Source organism: Corvus hawaiiensis, chromosome 29 (assembly GCF_020740725.1).
Source record: "Corvus hawaiiensis isolate bCorHaw1 chromosome 29, bCorHaw1.pri.cur, whole genome shotgun sequence".
In the NCBI taxonomy this organism is placed as follows: domain Eukaryota; kingdom Metazoa; phylum Chordata; class Aves; order Passeriformes; family Corvidae; genus Corvus; species Corvus hawaiiensis.
The window spans coordinates 2,300,676-2,324,093 of NC_063241.1; the positions used below are offsets into that span (position 1 = coordinate 2,300,676).

Sequence of the window (23,418 nt, forward strand, 5' to 3'; positions counted from 1 at the left end):
AGGTTTTGGCTCAAATAAAGGATGTTCCCTGCCTTTCCAGGCAGATCCCCCCGGTGCTGGCGTGGGTTGGAGCTGGGATGTGCTGTGGGATGGAGGAGCTGGGCTCCTGCTGGTGCGTGGATGGGTGGATTTGCAAACCCTGGGATCAGGTGGGAATTCTGTGCCTGCTCCCCACTGCTGGGCGCCCTCGGCCCCGTGCACCCCGTGGGGTGTTTTTGGGGTGTTCCCCAAACACGTCCCGTCACCCCAAAGCGCGAAGAGCCCCAGCAGCCCCCGGGAAGGAGCCGGGGCCGGCGGCGGGTCCCTGCTCGCTCCGACCCGTCCCGGTGTTGCAATCCCGGGGAGCCATTTCCCAGGTAAGCCCCAGTCTGGGAACGCCCTGGGAACGTCAGGGAGGGGTGGGAGCCTCCTTAAAAACCCGGCTGGGCCGGCGGGATGGGTGCGAGGTAAGGAGAGAGCGGCGGCATCGGCTCCCACTGCCCACAGCGGCGACAGACGGACACAGCGGGACCCTCGGAGGGATGCAGGTGAGGCTCCCAGGGAATTCCCGTTCCCCTGGGCTGGGGAACCCGGCCTCGGGACCCTCGGGCTGAATGTTTAACCGGGAAGAGCCCTGGGATGCGCCGCTGCAGGTTGGGCGGTGGAAATTCCTGGAATCCTTCGGCAGCTCCGGGAGCGGGGCCGGGGTGGAGGGACCTGCCGGGGTCACCGGGGGGATCCGGGATGGGGCGGGATGTCCAGAACGGGATCAGCGGCATCCATGGACCTTCCCTGCCTCTGGAGAGCTCGGCTCGGGGCTGCCAGTGGGGTCTGGCTCCCGGAAAAGGGGGATTTGCCAGCGGGGATGCCGGGGCGGTGGGCAGGGAGTGCTGGGGCCGTGTCTGGCTCTGTGTCCCCCCCTCTGGGCGCTGGTGACCGGGCGAGGAAGGAGAGAGAGACGCGAGAGAAGGTGTGGGACCGTGGTGGTGGGAATGGAGCCACCGGAGAGCCCCATCCTGCCCGTCCCATCCAGCCGGGTCTGTGTCTCACCCCAGTGCCAGTGTCCCCATGTCCCAGCGTGGCACCGGTGTCCCCGTGTGCCACCCCGGCGAGTGTCCCCGTGCCCCCGGCTGGCCCCGGGGCTGTGCCGTGAGTCAGCGGCGGAGCAGCAGCCGCGGTGCCCCGAGGAAGGGCTGGGCACGGGTGGCAGGGGACTGGTGACACCGATGTGGGGACCCGGGGGGGTGCAGGGGGGTGCAGTGTGTCCTTCCGCCCTGGTGCTGCCAAAATCCTTCGGTTCATGCGCTGGGATGGGAAAGGCCGGAGCTGGAATCACCGGAGAGCGGCTCCCACGGCCCTGCCAGCGCTGGGACAGCTCCAAAGCCACCCTGGTGCCAGAATCCTGTGGGCTGGGGACAGTCCCCAGCTGGGGATGACGGAGTGACCCTGGGCCATGGCACCACAGGGACAGGGATGGCTTGGGAGGACACAGGGCCACGCTGAGGCACGTGGGGACAAGGACGAGAGCCCGGGGCTGAGTGTGGTGTCACCACCCCAGCGTGCGACGTCCTCGGCCTGGGGCTGGACCGGGGAGGATCAGGATGAGGACAGGGGACGGGAGCCAAGTCCGGGCGTGGGGCAGGTCCTGCCTGCTTCCCGAGAGCAGCCGGGCTGGGGACACCCTCTGGTGATGTCCCCAGAGCGGGGAACAGTGCTGGGCCACCCCTCTGTGCTCCATGCATCCCACCCCCTTGGCTTCCTCCAAGATCCATGTGGCCGCCGCTGTGGTGCTCGGTGTTGTCCTCTGGCCTGGGCTAAACCAGTCTGGAACAAAAGGGATCAACTGACCCCAGCTCCCCCCACTCCCGGCCACCGACGGGGCAGGAAAGAGCAAAGTCCGGCCAAGGTGACGCAGTTTCCGTCCCCTCGTCGCTGGGATGTGACGGGCACCATCCTGTTGGGCCCATCCATAGGAAGGAGCTTCCTGGCTGGGGGCAGCTGCGGGGACAGGAGGGGCATGGAGCAGGCACGGAGGGGACCCTGGGCTGTGGGGACGGGCTCGGCCGGGCTCGGGGGGGGGGCTCGGCAGGCCGGGACCTGCCCCGCCAGGGAGTTCCCGGAGCCGTGAAGCAACAGGAGGGCTGGCTGGTAATTCCTGCCCTTGTGCCGCCGCGCGGCTCCCAGCCCCATTCCTCCCTAATGAGCCCTGGGAACGGGCGGCCGCGGCCCTGGCGCTGCTCAGCCCCGCGGCCCCGGTGCCGTAATTATCGCCCCGGCCCACGCGCGGGGGCGGCGGCCCCGGGGGACGGGCGGGGCGGGCACAGGTGGCACCGAGGAGTCCCGGGGCTGGCGCAGGTGGCAGCGAGGATTTTGAGGGTGATTCTGTAGGAGAGGCGATGTGGGGAGATGAGAAGGCCCCACCGCGCCCGTGGGGTGTTTGCCGTTCCACGGCGCCGGCTCCTGCCTGCCGGGGGTTTGTGGTGGAGACCCCCTCGCCCACCCCGAGCGGTGGCTCCGGGGAGGGTCCCCCCTGACTCCCGTCCCCGCAGGCAGCCATGGGCGAGTGCACGGAGCTGGAATGGGCCGTGCAGGTGCTGGTGAACAACTTCGACAAGTACTCGAGCCGCTGCTGCTGCTGCAAGAACCCGCGGCGCATCAGCAAGAAGGATTTTCGGAAGATGCTGAGCCGCGAGCTCAACCACATGCTGACGGTGAGCGCGGGGGCCGCGGGGCCGGGGCCCCGCTCCTCACCTGCCCAGGGGTGTCCCCGCCCCGACCCCGGCTGATCCTGAGCGGCTCCGCTGTCTCCGCAGGACACCGGGAATCGCCGCGCGGCCGACAAGCTCATCTGCGACCTGGATGAGAACAAGGACGGGCGCATCAGCTTCGAGGAGTACTGGACCTTGATAGGCGGCATCGCCAGCCCGATCGCGCAGATCATCCGCCAGCAGGAGCAGAGTGTCAAACTCACCAAGTAGCCGCTGCTGGACCCTCCCGGACCCGCCCGGCTCCTCCACGTCCCCCGCTTTGTGCCCTCCCCGAGCCTCCGGGATCCCCCCGGTTCGCACGGCTTTGCCGAGCAGGATGGGGTTGGGGCGGGCAGGTCCTGTGGGTGGGATTTGGGGTGTGAGGCCGCCGTAGCCTCGGGGGCTCCTCCTTGCCCTGCCCTCCTCCTCTTCCACACGGAGCAAAGGGAGAGGTTCCCCCTCCTCCGGGACGGGAATTCTGTCTGTCCTCAGCCCTCCGCTGGCAGAAATCCCATCACGAGCAGCACCCCCTCTCCCCACGGGGCTCCCCCCCCAAGTGCGGGGGATCTCCTTGAGCCAAGGGCGCTTTTCCCCCTGCCCAAGCTGGTGAAGGCTCTGCCCTGCCCGGAGCCGGGGCTCGAGGAACGGCGCAGTCCCGGCCGGGTGACACCACCGTGGTTATTTATTGCAGCAATAAAATTTGGAGGAGCAGCGGGTGACGCTCCGGCTTTGCCGTCCCGGTGCGCCGAGGGGCGGGGGGAGGCTGTGGGAGGGGGTCCGCCCTGTCCCCGCCCTCACCGCACGGTCACGCCTTGCCCGGGCTGGTGACAAGGCCAGTCCCGGCCATCCCGGAGCCACCACGGGGTGTCAGCAGACACCGCGGCTTCCCCGCGCCCCCCACACCCATCCTGGGGCACGAGGGGTCCCTCCGTGTCCCCATGGGGGTCCCGGGCAGAGGGGGGACAGCAGCCCCACATCCACGGCTGCCCCGACCCCGCGGCGTCTCGGGGGTCCCCAATTCCTGTCTTGCATCCCGGCACATCGCAGAGCCCCCGCCCGGGATGGGGACAAAGCTCCGCGGTACCCCCGGGGACCCCCGAGCTGGGCACGGCCGGGCTCCCGGCGCTCTGCGGCGCCCACGGTGCTGGCAGGACGCCCGGGCCGCCAGCTCTGGCTCTTCCTGGGGAATTTCCACCGAGAAGGGACTTGGCCGAGGAGCTGCGAGCACGGCTGGGACCTCCAGCGACCCCCGATCCGAGGCACGGAGGTGGCGGCACCGTGGAACCGGGACCCCCAACCCCCTGCAGCCCCCCCGGCTCTGACCCCATGCGGGAGCACAGCGGGGTCCTGCCCGTCCCCCTGCTCACGCAGCCCCCCCAGACCAGCCCCGCGGTCCCGGGGGAACCGGGGTGTCCCCGTGGGAGCGGGCGGGGCTGGGCTGAGTCACGACCGAGGAATCCCCGCGGGGCGCGGCCCGGGCGCGGCTCAGCCCGCGGGGTGCGGGGCGAGCGGGGCTGGGCCGGGCGCTGCTCCCGGCGGCTTCCGCGGGATCCCGGAGATCCGGGCTCGATCCTCGTGGTCTCTCCAGGAGGGACCCTCAGGGCGGGGACAGCCAACCCCCAACGCCCCGTTTTTAGATGCACCAAAGGGGAACAATTCCGGGCGCTCCCCTTGCTCGTGTCCCTTCCCCACCCTGGGGGAGATGTGGGGGGCAGGGAAGGTCCCCCTTGTCCCTCGAACAAGTCCCCCCCGTGTCTTCAGCTGCAGGATCCCAGAGAATCTGGGGCGTTCCCTTCCCCGTGATGGGGGGACACCGCCCCAACCCCCCTGTCCTGGCTGATGCCCACCCGTGGCATGGCCAGCGAGTGCCACCCCTGACCCCGCTGTCGCTCTGTGCCGCGGCAAACGGGCTCAGCTCAGCTCCCGGGTGCTGCTGCGGGACCTGGAGGACAAGGACAACGTGCTGGACTGGCAGGAAGACACGGCCCTGCTGGGCTGCTCTAAAGCTCACGGACATCGAGCCCCGCAGCTCAAATAAACCTGGTGTCACCGCCCCAGCCCCAAATATTCACCTGGCATTGGGGTCACCGGGATGGGAGAGCTCAGGACCACCTCTCCTGGGGGTATTGGGGCCCTCCAGATGGTTTAGGGTGGCCTGGTGATCCAGGGGACCATCCCAGCACCCCGAGAAGTGCTCGGCATCCCCCACCTCCCTCTAATGGGATCACACAGCTCGTTAGGCAAAAATGAGGCGCGGGCGAAACCGCCTGCGAGGAGCTGCTGGGAAAGGCCGGGGGCGAGGGGCTGCCGGGGGGGCAGTGCCACCCCCGCCGGGCTATAAATGCCCACCGCGCCCCGGCTGCCGCATCCCGAGTCCTTTTGGGGTGCTGATCTGCGCTGACCCGGTGAGTCCCTGCTCCCCTTCCTCCCGCAGCTCCTCCAGCAGCTGCTGCACCCCAAAAACCTCTCCGGGAGATGCACAGATCCCGATGCCACCCCCTGCTCTGTCCCCAGGCTGGCGATGGCGTGTCCCCTGGAGCAGGCGATGGCCGTGATGGTCACCACCTTCCACAAGTACTCGGGCAAGGAGGGCGACAAGTACAAGCTCAGCAAGGCGGAGCTCAAGGAGCTGCTGAACAAGGAGCTGCCCATCTTCGGGAGCGTGAGTGCCCGCGGGGCACCCCTGGGTACCCCTCGGGGAGGGGGTTGGAGGGGCAGCAGCAAACCAGCCCCGGGACTTTCTCCCGGGCCAGGGGGGGGTCTCTGAAATTCCCCCAATGGAAGCTGATGGATTCATCCCACAGGGACCTCGTGCTCCCGGGAAAGCCCTGGGGAAGAGGAGGGACGAGGCCTCGAGGGGCTGAGCTGGAGCAGGCGCAGCCCGAAAGGAAATTTGGCTTTTTTTTTCATATACCCACAGGAATATTTTGTTTGGCAAAGGAAATCACGCTCCGATTTCCCCTTTTTTTTTCACCTTTGTTTTTTAAACCCCCACTTCCCTTTCTTGGCTTGTGGCTTCAACCGAGAGACGAAATTATTTTTGCCAAATTTTTCCGCATCTGGGAGGCGCTTTTGGTACTTTTGGGCACTCCCCACCTGCAGCTCCCAGAGGCGAAGGGAAAACCCTCCTTGAGGCAGGGGAGGGAAATGGGGTGGGATGGGGCAGCCCCTCACCCCAAACCCTCTCTCCCTGACAGAAACAAATGGACGAGGCCGAGTTCAAGCGGCTCATGAACGACCTGGACCACAACAAGGACAGCGAGGTCGATTTTAAGGAGTACGTTTGTTTCCTGGCCTGTGTCACCATGGGCTTCAACGAGTTCTTCAAGGACGACCCCAGCAAGCAGCACCGCAGGAAGTGACCCCCGGCTGCTGCCCACCCCGGCCCTGAGGGGCTGCAATAAAAGCTTTTCCCCAATCCTGGCTGAGTTCCTGGGTTCTGTTCAGGCTTTCCCCCAATCCTGGCTGAGTTCCTGGGTTCTGTTCAGGCTTTTCCCCAATCCTGGCTGAGTTCTGGGGGTTCTGTTCAGGCTTTTCCCCAATCCTGGCTGAGTTCCTGGGTTCTGTTCAGGCTTTTCCCCAATCCTGGCTGAGTTCCTGGGTTCTGTTCAGGCTTTTCCCCAATCCTGGCTGAGTTCTGGGGGTTCTGTTCAGGCTTTTCCCCAAATCCTGGCTGAGTTCTGCGGGTTCTGTTCAGGCTTTTCCCCAATCCTGGATGAGTTCCTGGGTTCTGTTCAGGCTTTTCCCCAATCCTGGCTCAGTTCCTGGGTTCTGTTCAGGCTTTCCCCCAATCCTGGCTGAGTTCTGGGGGTTCTGTTCAGGCTTTCCCCCAATCCTGGCTGAGTTCCTGGGTTCTGTTCAGGCTTTCCCCCAATCCTGGCTGAGTTCCTGGGTTCTGTTCAGGCTTTCCCCCAATCCTGGATGAGTTCCTGGGTTCTGTTCAGGCTTTTCCTCAATCCTGGCTGAGTTCCTGGGTTCTGTTCAGGCTTTCCCCCAATCCTGGCTGAGTTCCTGGGTTCTGTTCAGGCTTTTCCCCAATCCTGGATGAGTCCCAGGGGTTCTGTTCAGGCTTTACCCCAATCCTGGCTGAGTCCCAGGGGTTCTGTTCAGGCTTTACCCCAATCCTGGCTCAGTTCTGGGGGTTCTGTTCAGGCTTTCTCCCAATCCTGGATGAGTTCTGGGTTCTGTTCAGGCTTTTCCCCAATCCTGGCTCAGTTCCTGGGTTCTGTTCAGGCTTTTCCCCAATCCTGGCTGAGTTCCTGGGTTCTGTTCAGGCTTTTCCTCAATCCTGGCTGAGTTCCTGGGTTCTGTTCAGGCTTTCCCCCAATCCTGGCTGAGTTCCTGGGTTCTGTTCAGGCTTTCCCCCAATCCTGGATGAGTTCTGGGGGTTCTGTTCAGGCTTTTCCCCAATCCTGGCTGAGTTCTGGGGGTTCTGTTCAGGCTTTTCCCCAATCCTGGCTGAGTTCTGGGGGTTCTGTTCAGGCTTTTCCCCAAATCCTGGATGAGTTCCTGGGTTCTGTTCAGGCTTTTCCCCAATCCTGGCTCAGTTCCTGGGTTCTGTTCAGGCTTTTCCCCAAATCCTGGATGAGTTCCTGGGTTCTGTTCAGGCTTTTCCTCAATCCTGGCTGAGTTCCTGGGTTCTGTTCAGGCTTTCCCCCAATCCTGGATGAGTTCCTGGGTTCTGTTCAGGCTTTCCCCCAAATCCTGGCTGAGTTCTGGAGGTTCTGTTCAGGCTTTCCCCCAATCCTGGATGAGTTCCTGGGTTCTGTTCAGGCTTTTCCCCAATCCTGGCTGAGTCCCAGGGGTTCTGTTCAGGCTTTACCCCAATCCTGGCTCAGTTCTGGGGGTTCTGTTCAGGCTTTTCCCCAAATCCTGGATGAGTTCCTGGGTTCTGTTCAGGCTTTTCCCCAATCCTGGCTGAGTTCCTGGGTTCTGTTCAGGCTTTCCCCCAATCCTGGATGAGTTCTGGGTTCTGTTCAGGCTTTTCCTCAATCCTGGATGAGTTCCTGGGTTCTGTTCAGGCTTTTCCCCAATCCTGGATGAGTTCCTGGGTTCTGTTCAGGCTTTTCCCCAATCCTGGCTGAGTTCCTGGGTTCTGTTCAGGCTTTCCCCCAATCCTGGATGAGTTCTGGGTTCTGTTCAGGCTTTTCCTCAATCCTGGATGAGTTCCTGGGTTCTGTTCAGGCTTTCCCCCAATCCTGGATGAGTTCCTGGGTTCTGTTCAGGCTTTCCCCCAAATCCTGGCTGAGTTCTGGGGGTTCTGTTCAGGCTTTTCCCCAAATCCTGGCTGAGTTCCTGGGTTCTGTTCAGGCTTTCCCCCAAATCCTGGATGAGTTCCTGGGTTCTGTTCAGGCTTTTCCCCAATCCTGGCTCAGTTCCTGGGTTCTGTTCAGGCTTTTCCCCAATCCTGGCTGAGTTCCTGGGTTCTGTTCAGGCTTTTCCTCAATCCTGGATGAGTTCCTGGGTTCTGTTCAGGCTTTCCCCCAATCCTGGATGAGTTCCTGGGTTCTGTTCAGGCTTTCCCCCAAATCCTGGCTGAGTTCTGGAGGTTCTGTTCAGGCTTTCCCCCAATCCTGGATGAGTTCCTGGGTTCTGTTCAGGCTTTTCCCCAATCCTGGCTGAGTCCCAGGGGTTCTGTTCAGGCTTTACCCCAATCCTGGCTCAGTTCTGGGGGTTCTGTTCAGGCTTTTCCCCAAATCCTGGATGAGTTCCTGGGTTCTGTTCAGGCTTTTCCCCAATCCTGGCTGAGTTCCTGGGTTCTGTTCAGGCTTTCCCCCAATCCTGGATGAGTTCTGGGTTCTGTTCAGGCTTTTCCTCAATCCTGGATGAGTTCCTGGGTTCTGTTCAGGCTTTTCCCCAATCCTGGATGAGTTCCTGGGTTCTGTTCAGGCTTTTCCCCAATCCTGGCTGAGTTCCTGGGTTCTGTTCAGGCTTTCCCCCAATCCTGGATGAGTTCTGGGTTCTGTTCAGGCTTTTCCTCAATCCTGGATGAGTTCCTGGGTTCTGTTCAGGCTTTCCCCCAATCCTGGATGAGTTCCTGGGTTCTGTTCAGGCTTTCCCCCAAATCCTGGCTGAGTTCTGGGGGTTCTGTTCAGGCTTTTCCCCAAATCCTGGCTGAGTTCCTGGGTTCTGTTCAGGCTTTCCCCCAAATCCTGGATGAGTTCCTGGGTTCTGTTCAGGCTTTCCCCCAAATCCTGGATGAGTTCCTGGGTTCTGTTCAGGCTTTACCCCAATCCTGGCTGAGTTCTGGGGGTTCTGTTCAGGCTTTCCCCCAATCCTGGCTGAGTCCCAGGGGTTCTGTTCAGGCTTTTCCCCAATCCTGGATGAGTTCCTGGGTTCTGTTCAGGCTTTCCCCCAATCCTGGCTGTGTCCCAGCGGTTCCGTGGCCGCAGGCAGCGGGCTCAGGGTGACTCACTCCTTCCTCCAGCTCCGTGGGATTTTCCACGGCGTGGCTCAGCCCCGGGAGGTGTCTTTTTGGGAGAAGTCTGAACAAAACAGCTCCTGGATGTCCCTCCCGGTCATCCTGCCTGGCCTGGGGAGGTTTCAGGGTGCTTTAGGTCAGAACAGGGGTGATTTTCTGAGCCCAGCGTGGGGCATGCATGGGCACGAGGTGCCTTGGGTGACACCAGGTTTGGGGGGGGGGGGACATAAAAGCCAGAGCGTGTCCCCAGTGTCCACCCGGAGACCCTCAGCCCCCCGGGATGTGGGTGAGCCCGTGCTGGGGGGGGGGCTGCACTGCAGAGCTCAACCCGAGCCCCCCCAGGATCCCCACGGAGCCCCGGGGCCGCGGACAGGCAGCGATTCCCTGGACACGCCACCCTGGGATGGGGCTGGGATTTGGGAATCACGGGGCTCCCCCATCCCAGGCAGGTCGGGGCTGGTTTGGGAAAGGCCCCTCAGCTGCTCTCCGGCTTTCCAGAGAAAGAATCCCGGGAGAAAAGACCCCACAAAGTAGGGCAGAGCTGGCGGACCCCGACAGAGCCGGTCCCCACGCCCCCAGCTCCTCCCTGAGCCCCCTCAGGTCCTTCCAGCATCTCCAAACTTTTCCCTGCCCCTTCTCAGACCCTTTAAAAAGAGCCCCCGGCGCTTCTGCCCCTCCCAGTAATTCCCACCACCTTTCTTCTCGCTACTGGGGAGACGAGCTTCAGGCTTGGGGGTTACTTCTGCCAAAATGTAAAGAGCTCCCCGACCTGGGGAGATGCCGAGAGGGGTTTGGGGAGGTTTCACATCCCCCTGAGTGTCAGAACAACCGGAGCTTTGTCCCCTGTGTTTGTCACTCTGGTCCCTGCAGCAGCCGAGGGTTGAGGGGGCTGGGGGACACTCGGGGGCTTTGTCAGGCCTCGCCCCAGGGCTGGGGGTTGGAAACCGTTCCTGGTGTTCTCCACAGCTCCAGGACACGTGCCCGGGCCACGCAGCCACCAAAATAGCTCCGTTACACAACGGCGCGTTGGGACGCGCCGCCCTCGCCGTTAGGAAACAGAAATCGCTGCCAGGAGACTGGAAAACAGAAAAAAAAAACCCAGCACAACCCCGGCACGACACCACCCCCGTGGCCAAACCCCGCTCGGCCCCAGACACCCCTCGGGATGCTGCCAAACACACCGCGGGTGGCACCTGGCACCACCTGCCCGGTGGGATGCGGTGCCCACCGGGACATCCTGAATCCCGAGGGATTCTCCCGGGCCTGGTGGTCCCTGTCCAGCTCCAGGGGCGCATTTTGTTCCTTCTGACCCAAACCAGCCCCCTGGGTGGGTGGGAGGGCCGGGGCAGCTCCCGGGATTTCCTTTCTCCTCCTTTTCTCCTCCTTTTCTCCTCCTTTTCTCCTCCTTTTCTCCTCCTTTTCTCCTCCTTTTCTCCTTTTCCGGCCGTGTCCGGGCAGGCTCGGGATGGTCGGTGCCTCCCCGGCCGGGTGTGTCCCAGGCGGGGCTATAAATGCCAGGGCCTGACTCCGGCTCCCCTTCCGCCCTGCCCCGTCCTCCTCTGTCCCGTCTGAGCTCTCGGTGAGTTGCTTTTTTCCCCCTTCTGTTCCCTCTCCAGATGCTCTCCAGATGTTGCCCAGGCGCAGCTGCCCCATCCCACAGCGGTGTCCCCTGGCAGGGGCTTTTCCCCGGGGCGGAGCGGGCGGTTCCTGCTGCAGGTGCCGAGCTGGGAATCTGGATTTCACCTGGAAAAGCACCTGAGCCCCTTCCCTGCCCGGCCTGGGCAGGAGGGGGCTGTGGTCCCCCCCCATTTTTCCCTCTGTTTTGGAGGTTGCCCAGCCCGGCCGGGAGCGGGAGGGTGGAATTAGGGAGGGAACGGTGAATCCCGGGATGTGCTGGGGGCTGGGAGGGGCTGTTCCCCCCTGGCACGGAGGTGTCTGGGGATGCCAAACTCCTCTGTCCCCTCCTTGTGTCCCCAGGCTTGCCGCTGTCCCCATGGCGTGTCCCCTGGAGCAGGCGCTGGCCGTGATGGTCGCCACCTTCCACAAGTACTCGGGCAAGGAGGGCGACAAGTACAAGCTCAGCAAGACCGAGCTTAAGGAGCTGCTGATGAAGGAACTGCCGAGCTTCAGCGTGAGTGCCGCATCCCGCGGGCAACTCCGGGATCCGGGGACGTGCAAATCCCGATTTTAATCCGCCCCCCCCCCCCCCCTTTTCCCCCGGGCAGAAAGAAACCAGCGAGGCGAGTTTACAGAAGCTCATGAGCAACCTGGACTGCAACAGCGACAGCGAGGTGGACTTCCAGGAGTACGTGACCTTCCTGGCCTGCATGGCCATGATGTGCAATGACTTCTTCCAGGACCTCCCGGACAAGATGCCGCGCAGGAAGTGAGGGCAGGGCGCTGCCACCGCCCCGGGACCCTCCCGTTGTCCTCCCGATGCCATTTCAATAAATTTTGATTTAAACGAAGCGTTTTGCCCCGGGGGTCTCTCTCCCCGGGCCGGGGGTGTTGTCGCTCGGGTGAAGCCCCCGTTCCCCCTCCGCGGGCGCCGGACCGGGAGCGATTCCAGGCTGGATCCGCCTCTGTCCCGGGGTGGATGCTGCGTTCCCCGAGGCCTCGTAAACCGCCCCGGGGCCGCTCCCTGGCAGCCGCGTGGGGCTGAGTCAGCCCTGCCCGGCCGCTCCTGCCCTGCGTTCCCAGGAGCTGTTCACATCCACGCAGGGCGAGGCGGAGCTCCCGCAGGGATTAACGGCTCCGAGCTGGAATTGTGACCCTCACGCAGGGTCGGGGTCTGTCCCTCACCGGCCGCCCCGCGGGGCAGGACCTGTCGCGATGTCACCGCGGGACGCTTGTCCCTTCCCCAGCCCCGCTCCCGCGGGGTTTCGCTGCGCTCCTGCCCGGGGTGGGGTTGTGCGGAGCAGCCGGTGCTCCGGGCCAGCCCTGCCGTGATCGCCGAGCCCATCCCGCCCGCGGCTCCGCGGCTCCGTTCCTCCCCCGGTGCCCTTTTCCACCCTCAGTGAAAAGCTTCGCCATCCTGCGGGCTCCAGATGTGCGACACGCCCCTTCCAGATGTGGCTGTGCGCCCTCCACCAGCGTCATCCTCAGCTCTGGGATGCTCCCAGGGGCACCGGCGATGCCACGAAGGGACAGGACAAGAGGGAACAGCCGCAGGCTGTGCCAGGGGAGGCTCGGGCTGGACACCAGGAGGGATTTCCTCCTGGAAAGGGCGGTCAGGCCTTGGCAGGGGCTGCCCAGGGAGGTTTGGAGTTGCCATCCCTGGAGACGTCCGAGGAATTCCTGGATGCTGGTCTGGGTGACCAGGTGGGGATTGGTCAAAGGTTGGACTCCATGCTCTTGGAGGGCTTTTCCAGCCTCAATGATCCTGGAATCTGCATCCCTCCCCACTGACAGGGATCCACCCTGAATCCATCCCCACTGATGGGAGTCCCTCCCCACTGACAGGGATCCACCCTGAATCCCTCCCCGCTCACAGGAATCCACCCTTCATCCCTCCCCACTCACAGGGGTCCACCCTGAATCCCTCCCCACTGACAGGGATCCACCCTGAATCCCTCCCCACTCACAGGGGTCCACCCTGAATCCCTCCCCACCCCGCCCCAAGCCCTGGGGCTGCACCCGGAGCACTCCCAGCCCCTTGGCTGCACCCACGCATGGGGCAGGTGCCAATCCCCCGGTGGCTCCTGCCCCCAGGTCCCAAAGCAGAGCTCTCCCAGTGTTTGGACAAGCGCGTTCCGGGGAATTTTGGGCAGCATATGGCAGCAGGAGGCCCCACAGTGAGCGCCTGGCCCTCCTTCCCTCCCCACATGGCCCGGCCACGCCCTCACCCGTCCCATGGCACACACGTGTCCCTGTCCCTCTCCCCACATGGCCCAGCCGTGCCCTCACCCATCCCCAGGCCTGTCCCAACCTGACAGGTCACCCGTGTCCCTCTGCCCAGCCCACGCGTGTCCCCTGCCTGGCGAGGACGTGCCCGTCTCCAACCCAAAACCTGTCCCTTTGTCTCCCTCTTTTGCAATTTTCTGTTCTACTGGCACCAGTTCCTCGTGCTTGGGGATGACGAGGCTGGCGGGAGATGTTTCACCATCGCTGTCCTTCCCACTTCCCAAAAGTCTTAATGACCATCGTCGGGCCGGACTTGGGGTGGAGGCTCCTCACCAGCCCCCTCCAGACACTCAGGGTTTTGTAGCTCCTTCTGGGAACTGGGAACACTGGGACGTGGGCCCCAACACTGCGGGGACAGCTGGGAGTGGGCAGCGTTTGCCAATGCCCTGGGTTATCGTCGGGCAGCAATTCCAGCTGCCGGGAAGTGCCACCTCCCAGGACCAGCTGGCAGAGTTCCGACACACCGGCGTGCCCGGATTTGTACCCAGGATTGACTCGCTGGAGCAGCGATTCAGGGGGAATGTCCTCATGGAGGGGTGGGATGTGCTGGCCATCCCTGGCACCCGCCCAGCGGCCAAATCCACCAAAACATCAGTGACAAACCACGTCCCCCACTGGGTAAAACCAGCGTCATCCCAGTGGAGACCCTCACCCAGAGAAGCTCCTTTCCATTATCTCCATCAACCACTGCGGGAACATTCCAGAAAAGCCCCTGTGCCATCACTGACCCCCGAGGCCGCCCCCTCATAAATGCCATTTTTGGTGTTTCCTTGTTTTGCCTGACGGGTTTGGGCCTTCCCCTCCCTCGGTAACAGTTCCTGGAGCCGGGTGAGGAATCCGCACCTGGGCGTGCTGCACGGCCTTGCACAATTCCCGGGGTTATTGCCCCGGAGGGAATTGAGGCTGTCACAGACAGAGCTCAGGGAGGGTATAAAAGGTGCCGTCCCCACCTCGGCATCACTCGATCCTCCTGCTCCGCTCCTGCCGTGCGTCCTCTGAAGAGCCCAGAACTCCTCCAAGGTGAGCAGCTCCTTCCAGACGGTGCTGGATGAGCAGCCGGTCCCTCTCCTCGGGTTCCATTAAATGTTGTGCCGTTTGTCCCTTCCCAGCAGGATGAAAACCGACCTGGAGCTGGCCCTGGAATGCGCCATCAACATCTACCACCAGTACGCGATGCGGCGGCCCATCGATGACTACCTCAGCAAGAACGAGTTCTCCAAGCTGCTCAAGGAGACGGCCCAGCCTTTCCTCCAGAACACGCTGCCGGTGAGATCCCGGAGCCGTGGAATGGGATGGGTGGGAAGGGACATGGAAGATCCTCTCATTCCAGGGATGTTGGGCAGGGACATCTCCCACTGTATTGGGATGCTCAGAGCTCATCCAATCCGGCCTTGGACACTTCCAGGGATGGAAGAGCCGAGCGCTGTGGGATCCTTGGGGATGGGGGTGGCCGGGAGCTTCCCAAAGGGAGGGAGGGTTTTTTGGGGTTCAGCCCCTGCTGGGTGATCCTCGTGCCACAGCTGGGGACAGGCAGGGTGACCCTGAGTGACTCTGCTCCTCGTTTGTCTCCCCGCAGCCCAACACGACCACCGACAACTACATCAACCAACTCTTCACCAAAGCCGACGCCAACCACGACGGCCGCCTTAAGTTCACCGAGTTCATGACCACGCTGAGCCTCGTGGCCATCGATGCCCACAACAGGTCCCATGAGGGCCCTGGGCATGACCACGGCCATGGGCATGACCACGGCCACGACCATGGTCATGACCACGGGCACGGGCCCGAGCATGGCCACGGCCACCGTCACTGAAACTGAAGCGTCTCCTGGGGTGGCTGAGCCATGGGACTCCGTGTCCCCAGGAGGCTCAGCCCGTGCCCGTAACCAAACTTTTGTCACCTGCTTCTATTTCGTGGCACTGAAATAAAATCTCTTCCTTTGAGCACCAAATCCATCCGTGTTCCATGTCCTGGGGTCTCTGGGGAGGGGGTGACGCCCACCCACTCTGTGGTTAAACACAGACTAAACGGTGGCACGGGAGGGTGGCACGGGGGGACTGGGCAGAATGGGGGGGTCAGGATTAGCGACTGGGGGGTCCCCACTGAGCAGCACTGGCTGTGCGGGCTCCTGGAGCGTGTCACATCCCAGGGTCACCCCAATGCCTTCCCAGACCTCGACAGGAAGGGGGGGAGCACCCCGGGAGTCTGGGGGGGTCCTGGATAGGGGCAGCTCGGGGCTGCACAGGAGCATTCCCAGCCCTGCTTGTCCCAGCCCTTCTTTGGACCAGGTCCGGGATGTGCCGGGGGCAGAGCAGAGCTGGGGGGTCCTTCCCCAGGTCTCTGCCAAGGGACTGGGACTGGAGGTGTTGCATTCCGGGGGTGTCACATGCCAGGGGTGCCACATCCCAAGGGTGCCACTTCCCAGGCGTGCTTCAGATGTTTTTGTAACTCCCAAAACAACCCGACAGCCCCAGCAGAGCAAAGAACGAGGCCGAGGGGCTCCGGGGGCTCCGGGGGCTCCATCCTGGGAGCTGCTCAGAGGAGTGGCTGCTCTGCAGAATGAGTCCAACATTTCACGGTGTGGGGACACATCCCCCAGCTCACGACACATCCCCCAGGTCACAACACATCCCCCAGGTCACAACACATCTAAAAGCCACCGTGGGCTCCTGGGGACAGAAACAGGAGTGGAAAAGAACTCCTGGATCCGTCGGCGAGGGGACACAGAGTGGGAAACCCCCAGGCTCAGGAGGCTCCGGCATTTCCAACATCAGCTGAAACCAGGAGCCTGTCCTGGGTGAAGCCAGGGGGGTTTTGGGTGGTTCACTCGGTGACACAGCGAGGTTTCGTGTGGTTACTCAGTGACACGGGACATCTCTGACTTCGGGGAGCAGCCCTTGTCCCCCGAGATGCCACTCACTGTCACCCCGGTGCCACTTGGGCATCGCTCCCCTTGCAGGATTGGGCATCACGAGCTGCCTCCTCCACAGATTTTAGGGGAAAACTGGGAAAGTTGGGCAAGAGGCTGCGTGCGAGGGCTGCACAAGCGCACCAGAGCTTTCCCTGCCAGCTGAGGAACGAGGATGCAATTTGGGATGGGTGACAATCCATAAAGAGCAAGGCCGGGAAACAAAAGGAGCAAGGAATGAGTCAGGGATACGGGAATCCAACCCGTGCTGTGCCCTGGGGGCATACAGGAGCATCCTCGAACAGGAATGGGCACCCCTGGTTTGGCTGCTCCTTGCCTCTTCCTCGTACCCATTGTCTGATTTTAAATCTCATTGTCTGATTTAAAATCTCATTGTCTCCTCCTGACACGGAGGTGACAATCACAAAACGCGAGGTGGTTCCTGCACCAGCCAGAAAAGACCCTGACCTTGGGTTTTCTCCTGGTTTTGTGGCCAGTTTCCTCCAGAAAAATCTCTGCAGTGAGAGCAGAGGTCTGGTACAAATAGAAAACAATGGAAAATATTCTGGAAAACAAGTTATAAAATGCGGATGCTGCGCTGTCTTGGGTGGTGTCCAACCAGTTGGCGTTGTAGAGGACAGATCCCATTGAGAACACATCCAGGGGACAAAGTTTTCCCTGTTTTTCTGTGAAACAGCCCCATTTGCTCCCACGCTAGAAGGAAACTGTGCAAATTTTTTGTTGCGTTGCAGAACTCCCCATGTTTTGGCAATTTCTGCCCCAACGGCCTTGCCCTTGACGTCGAGGTGTGACAAACCCAGGGTTTTTCCCTTCCCTGAGCCCTGTCAGTGATGATGGAGGGGACAAGGACAACATTTCCAAAGCCTGGTGGGTGCAACCAGGAACTGAGCGTAGGAACGAAGCTGGGAGGGGCTCAGCAGTTCCCACCTGGCAATTTCCAGGTGCGGGAAATGCGAACTCAAGCTGATGCTTGTGGCAGGTGTGTCACCAGCTCTGATGAAAGAGGACCTCAGACAGGTATAAAAGGGCTGATCCAGGCTCCTGGGTCACACCGACGGATCCATTCCCTGCAAACCCTCCTCGGAGACCAGGGTGAGTAGGACAGCGATGGTCCTTGCAGGGAAAGCGATGGGGGAGGAGCAGTTTGGGATGTGGCCTGGGCCCAGAGCGATGGATTCTACTCGGGGTAGAGCAGGAGGTTGGTTTGGGTTGGAAAATGAGCGCGAATTAACGGCATTTTGGTGCTGTCTTGGGTGGAGGCACCATGAGTTCTGTGCCCCCGGCCCTAAATCCCCTCGCTGGCGGTGCCACGGTGGCCTGACCCTGCCTCCCTCACCTGAGAAACGTCTCCAGGTGTGTCAGGACAAGCTGCTTCCTTGGCAAAGCTGAAAATGGAGCTGTGACCCAGCAATATCCCGAAATCCCCTCATTTCCCGCTCCACACCAAGGAGCTGAGGGTGCCCCTGGGCTCGGCCCCAGCAGGACGAAGCTCCGGCTGTGGCTCCTGCTGATTTTCCTGTCGCAGCTTTGAGGTTTGTCCCTGGTTGCTGCAGGTACCTCCGGAGCTCAGCCATGTCCTCCAGCACCCACAGCCACGCCGGGAGCCGGCATTTCCCCGGGAACTGCACCCTGGAGAAGGCCCTGCAGACCGTGGTGGATGTTTTCCACCGATACAGCATCCGCCAGGGCGAGCTCGACCTCCTCAACTTCAACGACTTCAAGACGCTGCTGACGGAGCAGGCGCCGTCCTTCCTGACGGCCTGTGTGAGTGCCAGAGGGACGATCCCGGAGCGGTGATCCCGGAGGGATGGGGCTCAGGAGGCCTCTGGGGGATGGGGAGCAGCCCCTCCGTGGTTGTGGGGCCAGGACGGGGGTTTCTGATCACACCCAGCTTGGGGTCACCCGCGCTCTTCTTCCTGCCGTGGGGTTTGGGACAAAATCCTGTCCCCTCTGGGGTTTAACGTGGGGCTAAAGGCAAGGGAGGGGAGGGTCAGGACATCCTGCAGCTTCCAAACCTTTCCCAGGGCAGGGAAGGATGCACAGGGGTGGAGCCAAGGAGGGGATGTGACCCCTCCTCCTGTCCCCAATTTCAGGACAGGAACAAACACGGCTACATGAACGAGCTCTTCCAAGAGACCGACCTGAACAAGGACAGTGAGCTGAGCTTTGAGGAGTTCACCATCGTGCTGAGCAAGGTGGCCGACGACGCCCATCGCATCAGCCACGACTCCGACCGCTGCGGGCCGGACCAGGACTGAGCCCGGACACGGAAAACTGGGAAAAGGAAGCTTTAGGAATTGGGCTGCTGTAGGAATCGGGCTCTGTCTGCTCTCTGCCTGCTTGGGACAGCCCCACTCATGAGACAATAAAGCATCGCTTGAAATTTTCCGAGTCTTTCTCGTCTCCTCATCCATCCCACGCATGGGAGGGTGGGATCTCACCGCCTGCGGGATCACCCTGGGGTGACAGAGCTGCTGCTCCCTCTCCCCACAACAGCCACTCTCCTGCCCTTAAAAGTGTGTTTTGAAGGAGTTTTGCAACTCCAGCCTCGGGGTGTCCCTGCAGGTCCTCAGGCACAGCCAACCCTGGGTACCTCCCAGCAGCTCCTGGGCTGCTCCTGCTCCAGCTCATGGATCCCTGCCTGAGCCTGGGCCTTGGGGACAGGGCTGTGGCACAGCTGGACAGGGAGGTTCCCTTTCAAGGACACCTGCAGAGCCACCAAAGCGGTGCCAGCACCTGTCCCTGTGACCCTCAGCACTGCCCCTCATCCCCGGGCACTTCGATGCCTGCACTGACCACTCCCAGCCTGGGCACTCATCCCTGGCTCCAGCCACTGTCCCACCTTGGAAACCCCTGGCCACCCCCTGTACCCCATCCTTGCCCCCCTGCCACCTCCAGGCTGATAAAAGTGACCCAAAGAGGTTTCCTGAAATTGCACCAAAACCCTGCAACGCCGCAGCCCGTCCCGGACACCACGTTGTGAAACGTCCCCGACATCTCCAGATGTTCTGTGCACCAGAACCCTCCTGTTGTGAAACCAGAGCACCCCCACCAGCAAGGGCTGGGGGCTGGGGGGCTGCTGGGAATGGAATCACAGAATCCCAGGATCATTTCAGCTGGGAAAGACCTCCAGGATCGAGTCCGACCTGTGCCCAGTCCCCATCTGGTCACCCAGACCAGCGTCCAGTCATTTCTTGGACACCTCCAGGGATGGGAACTCCAAACCTCCCTGGCCTGACTGCCTTTTCCATGAGGAAATTCCAGCTAAAAGACCAGGGCTGCAGCTCCTGGCATGGTGGTGGCCCACATCAGCTCCTCTGGAGCTCCTGAACTCACCCCAGGCCTGTCTGGGACCTTGTTTCGGCCTCCACTTCGTGTCCGAGACCCACCCGAGGCCGGGCAGGTTAAACAAACCCCCCCTGAACGGGTGTGCTGAGTCAGCAGCCAGCTCATTTTAATGAGGAAACACTGGAAAATCTCGTTTTGCTCACAAACTTGGCAGCTCTGAGCTGCCAGGCCTCTGCCACGCCAAGAAACAACAACAGGAAAAGCCACAAAGCGAGGACAGAGCCCTGAAAAGTGGGGGGGGGGATAAAAAAACACTGCACCTTTCAGCCACACCTGGGCTCTGCAGCTCCGGGCACACCTGGGGCGGGGAGAAGCCACCCTTGGTGCAGATGAAATGGAGCTCCTGGAGCTCAGCCAGGCTGGGAACACGCCCGGATCATCTTTCATGGAGAGCTGGTTGCTGCAGGCAGGGGATGGTCCCTCCGTGCCACCTCTGTCCCAGTGTCACACAGACAGCCCTGCCCGCGCCGCCAGGACCGGGTGGCACTCGGTGTTCTGGTCTGGTGAGGGGTCAAAGGTTGGACTCGGTGATTTTGGAGGTCTTCTCCAGCCTCAGGGATCCTGGGAAGCTGTGGGACACTGGGATGCACCAGGGGTGGGGACATTTTGGGGACAAGCAGCGATGGAGCAGGGCAGGAATGGTGCTGTGGGTGCCCTTCACCCCCTGGCATTGGAAAACAGCCCCGGCAAGGATGAAAATCGGGTGGCAAGGAAGAATCCCGAGGGAAGGCGCTTTTGCCAAGAGCTGGCGGAGAATCACAGCCCCGGCAGCAGGTGAGGGGACAGGGCCACCCCCACCTGAGCCCGTGGCACCCCGAGCTTGCGGGAAAAGCCACAGAGCCCCTTTTTAGGGAACTACCCCGGAGCCTTGAGCAACGGCAGCGGTGTCATGGGGACAGGCTGGAGCGGGATGAAACGGGGACGTTTCACAACGCGCCACGGCCCAGCTATAAGAGACACCGGCGTGGCACCGGCCCCCCGCCCGCCCCAGGGGACCTCGCTACTGTGACAAGATGAGCAAGGCAAGTTCTGGTGGGCGCTGAAGGTCTCTGTGCTCTTTTCCAGGTCATTGGAGGTGTGAGGATCCACCGGGAGCATCTCCTCGCTGTTGCTTGCAGAGCAAAACCATCTCAGCCCGTGAGGGGAGAGGTTTTCTCCTGAGAGAGGTTCCTGACCACCAAAGAGGCTCCTGGAAGTCAGATCTCATGCTCTGAATCTCTCCAGAGGGTTTTGGGGTGTTGTCCCCTGCTCTGTGTCCCTACAGAGGGTTTTTGGGGTGTTATCAGCTGCTCCGGTTGGTTTATCAGCAGTGCCAGGCTTAGACAAGGCCCATTTTGGGGGCAAATCAGCTCTCAGCTCTCATTTGTAGGTGCACAGGGCAGAGGCTGCAACGTCCTTCAGTCTCCTTGGAGGAAACTCCAACAGCTCCAATTCATCCCCAAAAAGGAACGGCTGAACCCGCCCCGGCTCTGTCCCAGTCCCACGCGAGGCCGGGGCCGGTTATCCCAGATTTTCCTGATGTTTTTTGGTGTGACCATTTCTCTTCCAGGCCTCGCAGACCCAGGAGCCGCTCTCGGAGCTGGAGAAGGCCATGGACGTCATCATCGACGTCTTCCACCAGTACTCCAGGCGGGAGGGGGACAGGGACACCCTGACCAAGAAGGAGCTCAAGCTGATGATTGAGAAGCAGCTGGCGAATTACCTGAAGGTGAGGGGAGCCAGGGCTGGGTTCTCCACACAGGGCTGGATCCCAGTGCCTGGATGTCCCCACGGTTTGGATTCACCCCCTTCCCACTCTGCTCTCCTGCCCAACCACCCCACTCCAAACATTCTCCGTGAAGGAAACCCTCACAGCCCTGGGTGAACCTGCAGCCCCTCATCCCCTTCTCTGCAAGAATCAGGATCACGTTGTCCAAAATCCCCTTTTCCCCCTGGAAACCACACCAGAAACTCACCCCCAAAGCCCATTTTGTTTTTGGAACCCACTTTCCTAAATCCCAGGAAAAGTTTTTTCCGCCCAGGTGGGAATTTTGAGCTGCGAACGAGGGGACTTTGCCCTCACCTTGTCCCCTCCTCCTTCGCAGCACGTGAAGAGCAAGGCCACCATCGACCAGATCATGAAGGACCTGGACGTCAACAAGGACGCCCAGATCAGCTTTGGGGAGATGATGCTGCTGGTCACCCGTGTCACCTGTGCCACCCACGAGCACCTGCACGAGGTGGAGGACCAGCAGCAGCAGCAGCAGCATCACCACCACCACCACCACTGAGGCACCCAGGCAGCGCTGCAGCTCCCGGTTTCCTCCCCTCCAAGGAATCTTTGAGCTTGGAGAAGGCTCCAAAGTCGAACCCAGCCTTAAACCGCCCCTCCCCGCCCTCCTCCCTCCTCCCCTTCCTCCAAACGCGACGGTTTTGCTGCCAAATAAAGATTTGCCCCGAGGCTGCCGAAGCTCTCCTGTGTCTCTGTGGGTTTTCCTGGGCTTTTCTCTCTCCTTCAACCTGGCAAATCCACCTTTGGGACAGGCTGCAGATTCCCAGGGGTGGGGTGGATGCCTGGGAGTTTGGGATTGGCCGCAGCAGCCCCTCGTGACTCATGATGTGCTCCAGAGGTTGGGATTGCACCAGGATTTGACGGATTTTTGCATTTCCGACTGGAAAAAAACCCCCATATTTTGGTCTGAAAATGCTCCACGGTCTCCTAAGCCCGAGCTGTAGCAGTGGGCAGGAGCTGGGAGGAAGGATGGGGAGGGATGAGCACTATTTTCTGGAGGAAAACCTTTTTTAGGGCATTTTTGCTCCATAGATGGGGGTGGACACGTTAAGTTTTGGGCAGCTGCGTTCTGTGTGGACATGAACAGGAAACAACCCCCATTCTTCACTCAGAACACCCCAAATTTGCACCAAAAAGGTTCATTTGTTATTAATCAGCTGCTTTCCAGAGGGAAAGGGCAGCTGGAAACATCAATGGAACTGCTGAGGAGCCCCCCAAGCCCCTGATTTCCAAACCCCTTTTGGGGCAGGAAAAGGACCAGTGGTGATTTCCCAAGGCTGACTCAGAGCCCTGCAATCGCCCAACTCCGGGAAGGAACCTTCCAGAAGCTTCCCCAAAGCAGCAGAGCTGAAGCAAGACCCCCCTCCCCCAGCCCTAGTTAACACAAGACCACCACAAGTTTGCTTCACCCCCAGGTTGCTTCAGCTTCCTCTGGAGCCGGTTTTGACACCCAAAATGTCAAACTCCTCCTAACGAGGTCAAATCTGCTGCAGGCCCAGGGTGCCCTCAGCTCTGCACCCCAAAAAGGGCCCGGAGCCCAATCCTGCAGCATTTTGGGGTCTCTGGAGCAGGAAGAGCCCCCACATCCCGTGGGGAGTGGAGGGGGCTCGGTGCCACCACCCTGCCGGGATAAATCTCAGCACCTCCAGGAACCGGGGCTGGCTCTGAGGATGCACCGGATTTGGGGACAAGGATTTGCAGCAGATTGGGATTTTGGGGGGTGCTCTTGGTGGGAGGGGAGGTCCAGACCCTCGTGCACCCCCGGGAGGGAGGCAGGAACCAGCCCGAGGCTCCGGCTGTTGCTGTAACCGGATATTTGTCAACTCAGGACCTGCAGCCTGGGCTGGGGGGGCTCCTCTTGTGCCACCCTGGGGCTGTTGGACAGGAGGGGACAGAGAGTGACCACACCCCACACCCCGAGTGGTCCCCAAATCCACAGGGAGCCTTCCATCCCCACCACAGCTCCCAAAAAGTGGGGTCGGATACTCCCCAACAGCACTCCAGGGGTGCTCTGAGCTGCCTGTTTGGGGACAGAGGTGACACCGACTTTGCTGCCCAGGGGGAAACCCCTGCCCCACATCTCTCCAATCCCACGTGGATTCCCCGTCCCTGGAGGTGTCCAAGGAAGGCCTGGAAATGTCACTCGGTGCTCTGAGAGTGACAGCTGGGGGTGTGTCCCAGGCTGGACTGGGTGATCCTGGAGGAGTTTTCCCAGCCTAAAAGATTCCGGGATTGGGAGCCGCGGACCGGGCTCCTGCTGCCACCTGGTGGGATGGGACACCGCGGAGATGCGACACTCGCAGAGGCCGCCAGGTCCTGC

The 23,418-nt window shown here is 61.6% G+C and overlaps 6 protein-coding genes across 9 annotated transcripts; all 6 read left to right on the forward strand.

Annotated features, from left to right (window-relative positions):
- Window positions 1-420: 420 nt before the first annotated feature.
- Window positions 421-3,445, forward strand: S100A16 (S100 calcium binding protein A16). Of its 2 annotated transcripts, none has more exons than XM_048288829.1 (3): window positions 421-527; window positions 2,529-2,690; window positions 2,793-3,445. In XM_048288829.1, exons 1-3 carry the CDS (start codon window positions 522-524, stop codon window positions 2,955-2,957), a joined length of 333 nt encoding a protein of 110 aa, XP_048144786.1. In that variant the 5' UTR covers window positions 421-521; the 3' UTR covers window positions 2,958-3,445. The 2 variants fall into 2 exon arrangements, with proteins under 2 accessions (XP_048144786.1, XP_048144785.1); XM_048288828.1 differs by lacking the exon at window positions 421-527 and adding an exon at window positions 1,314-2,005.
- Window positions 3,446-4,253: 808 nt separating this feature from the next.
- On the forward strand, window positions 4,254-6,250 carry LOC125318318 (protein S100-A4-like). The gene is made up of 3 exons (XM_048288917.1): window positions 4,254-5,131; window positions 5,241-5,388; window positions 5,924-6,250. The coding sequence occupies exons 2-3, from the start codon at window positions 5,248-5,250 to the stop codon at window positions 6,086-6,088; spliced, it is 306 nt and encodes a 101-aa protein (XP_048144874.1). The 5' UTR covers window positions 4,254-5,131; window positions 5,241-5,247; the 3' UTR covers window positions 6,089-6,250.
- A 4,369-nt stretch (window positions 6,251-10,619) lies between these two features.
- Window positions 10,620-11,615, forward strand: LOC125318274 (protein S100-A4-like). Its single transcript, XM_048288869.1, has 3 exons — window positions 10,620-10,726; window positions 11,125-11,278; window positions 11,373-11,615. The coding sequence occupies exons 1-3, from the start codon at window positions 10,659-10,661 to the stop codon at window positions 11,535-11,537; spliced, it is 387 nt and encodes a 128-aa protein (XP_048144826.1). The 5' UTR covers window positions 10,620-10,658; the 3' UTR covers window positions 11,538-11,615.
- Window positions 11,616-13,983: 2,368 nt separating this feature from the next.
- Window positions 13,984-15,001, forward strand: LOC125318273 (protein S100-A9-like). Of its 2 annotated transcripts, none has more exons than XM_048288867.1 (3): window positions 13,984-14,070; window positions 14,163-14,316; window positions 14,627-15,001. In XM_048288867.1, exons 2-3 carry the CDS (start codon window positions 14,164-14,166, stop codon window positions 14,861-14,863), a joined length of 390 nt encoding a protein of 129 aa, XP_048144824.1. In that variant the 5' UTR covers window positions 13,984-14,070; window position 14,163; the 3' UTR covers window positions 14,864-15,001. The 2 variants fall into 2 exon arrangements, with proteins under 2 accessions (XP_048144824.1, XP_048144825.1); XM_048288868.1 differs by having other exon boundaries at window positions 13,988-14,070; window positions 14,160-14,316.
- Window positions 15,002-16,914: 1,913 nt separating this feature from the next.
- LOC125318253 (protein S100-A8-like) lies at window positions 16,915-18,364 on the forward strand. Of its 2 annotated transcripts, none has more exons than XM_048288844.1 (3): window positions 16,915-17,071; window positions 17,505-17,743; window positions 18,073-18,364. In XM_048288844.1, the coding sequence occupies exons 1-3, from the start codon at window positions 16,930-16,932 to the stop codon at window positions 18,235-18,237; spliced, it is 546 nt and encodes a 181-aa protein (XP_048144801.1). In that variant the 5' UTR covers window positions 16,915-16,929; the 3' UTR covers window positions 18,238-18,364. The 2 variants fall into 2 exon arrangements, with proteins under 2 accessions (XP_048144801.1, XP_048144802.1); XM_048288845.1 differs by having other exon boundaries at window positions 16,970-17,071; window positions 17,533-17,743.
- A 1,887-nt stretch (window positions 18,365-20,251) lies between these two features.
- On the forward strand, window positions 20,252-21,776 carry LOC125318309 (protein MRP-126-like). The gene is made up of 3 exons (XM_048288908.1): window positions 20,252-20,349; window positions 20,877-21,035; window positions 21,412-21,776. The coding sequence occupies exons 1-3, from the start codon at window positions 20,341-20,343 to the stop codon at window positions 21,595-21,597; spliced, it is 354 nt and encodes a 117-aa protein (XP_048144865.1). The 5' UTR covers window positions 20,252-20,340; the 3' UTR covers window positions 21,598-21,776.
- Window positions 21,777-23,418: the final 1,642 nt, after the last annotated feature.

Coding starts and splice junctions, on each gene's coding strand:
- LOC125318273 (XM_048288867.1), top strand. CDS start 14,164: ATGAAAACCGACCTGGAGCTGGCCCTGGAATGCGCCATCAACATCTAC. Junction 14,317..14,626: donor TCCTCCAGAACACGCTGCCG/GTGAGATCCCGG, acceptor GTCTCCCCGCAG/CCCAACACGACCACCGACAA.
- LOC125318309 (XM_048288908.1), top strand. Junction 21,036..21,411: donor AGCTGGCGAATTACCTGAAG/GTGAGGGGAGCC, acceptor CCTCCTTCGCAG/CACGTGAAGAGCAAGGCCAC.
- LOC125318253 (XM_048288844.1), top strand. CDS start 16,930: ATGCGAACTCAAGCTGATGCTTGTGGCAGGTGTGTCACCAGCTCTGAT. Junction 17,072..17,504: donor AACCCTCCTCGGAGACCAGG/GTGAGTAGGACA, acceptor TTCCTGTCGCAG/CTTTGAGGTTTGTCCCTGGT. Junction 17,744..18,072: donor CGTCCTTCCTGACGGCCTGT/GTGAGTGCCAGA, acceptor CCCCAATTTCAG/GACAGGAACAAACACGGCTA.
- LOC125318318 (XM_048288917.1), top strand. CDS start 5,248: ATGGCGTGTCCCCTGGAGCAGGCGATGGCCGTGATGGTCACCACCTTC. Junction 5,389..5,923: donor AGCTGCCCATCTTCGGGAGC/GTGAGTGCCCGC, acceptor TCTCCCTGACAG/AAACAAATGGACGAGGCCGA.
- LOC125318274 (XM_048288869.1), top strand. CDS start 10,659: ATGCCAGGGCCTGACTCCGGCTCCCCTTCCGCCCTGCCCCGTCCTCCT. Junction 10,727..11,124: donor CTGTCCCGTCTGAGCTCTCG/GTGAGTTGCTTT, acceptor TTGTGTCCCCAG/GCTTGCCGCTGTCCCCATGG. Junction 11,279..11,372: donor AGGAACTGCCGAGCTTCAGC/GTGAGTGCCGCA, acceptor TCCCCCGGGCAG/AAAGAAACCAGCGAGGCGAG.
- S100A16 (XM_048288828.1), top strand. CDS start 1,433: ATGGCACCACAGGGACAGGGATGGCTTGGGAGGACACAGGGCCACGCT. Junction 2,006..2,528: donor ACAGGAGGGGCATGGAGCAG/GCACGGAGGGGA, acceptor CCGTCCCCGCAG/GCAGCCATGGGCGAGTGCAC. Junction 2,691..2,792: donor AGCTCAACCACATGCTGACG/GTGAGCGCGGGG, acceptor CTGTCTCCGCAG/GACACCGGGAATCGCCGCGC.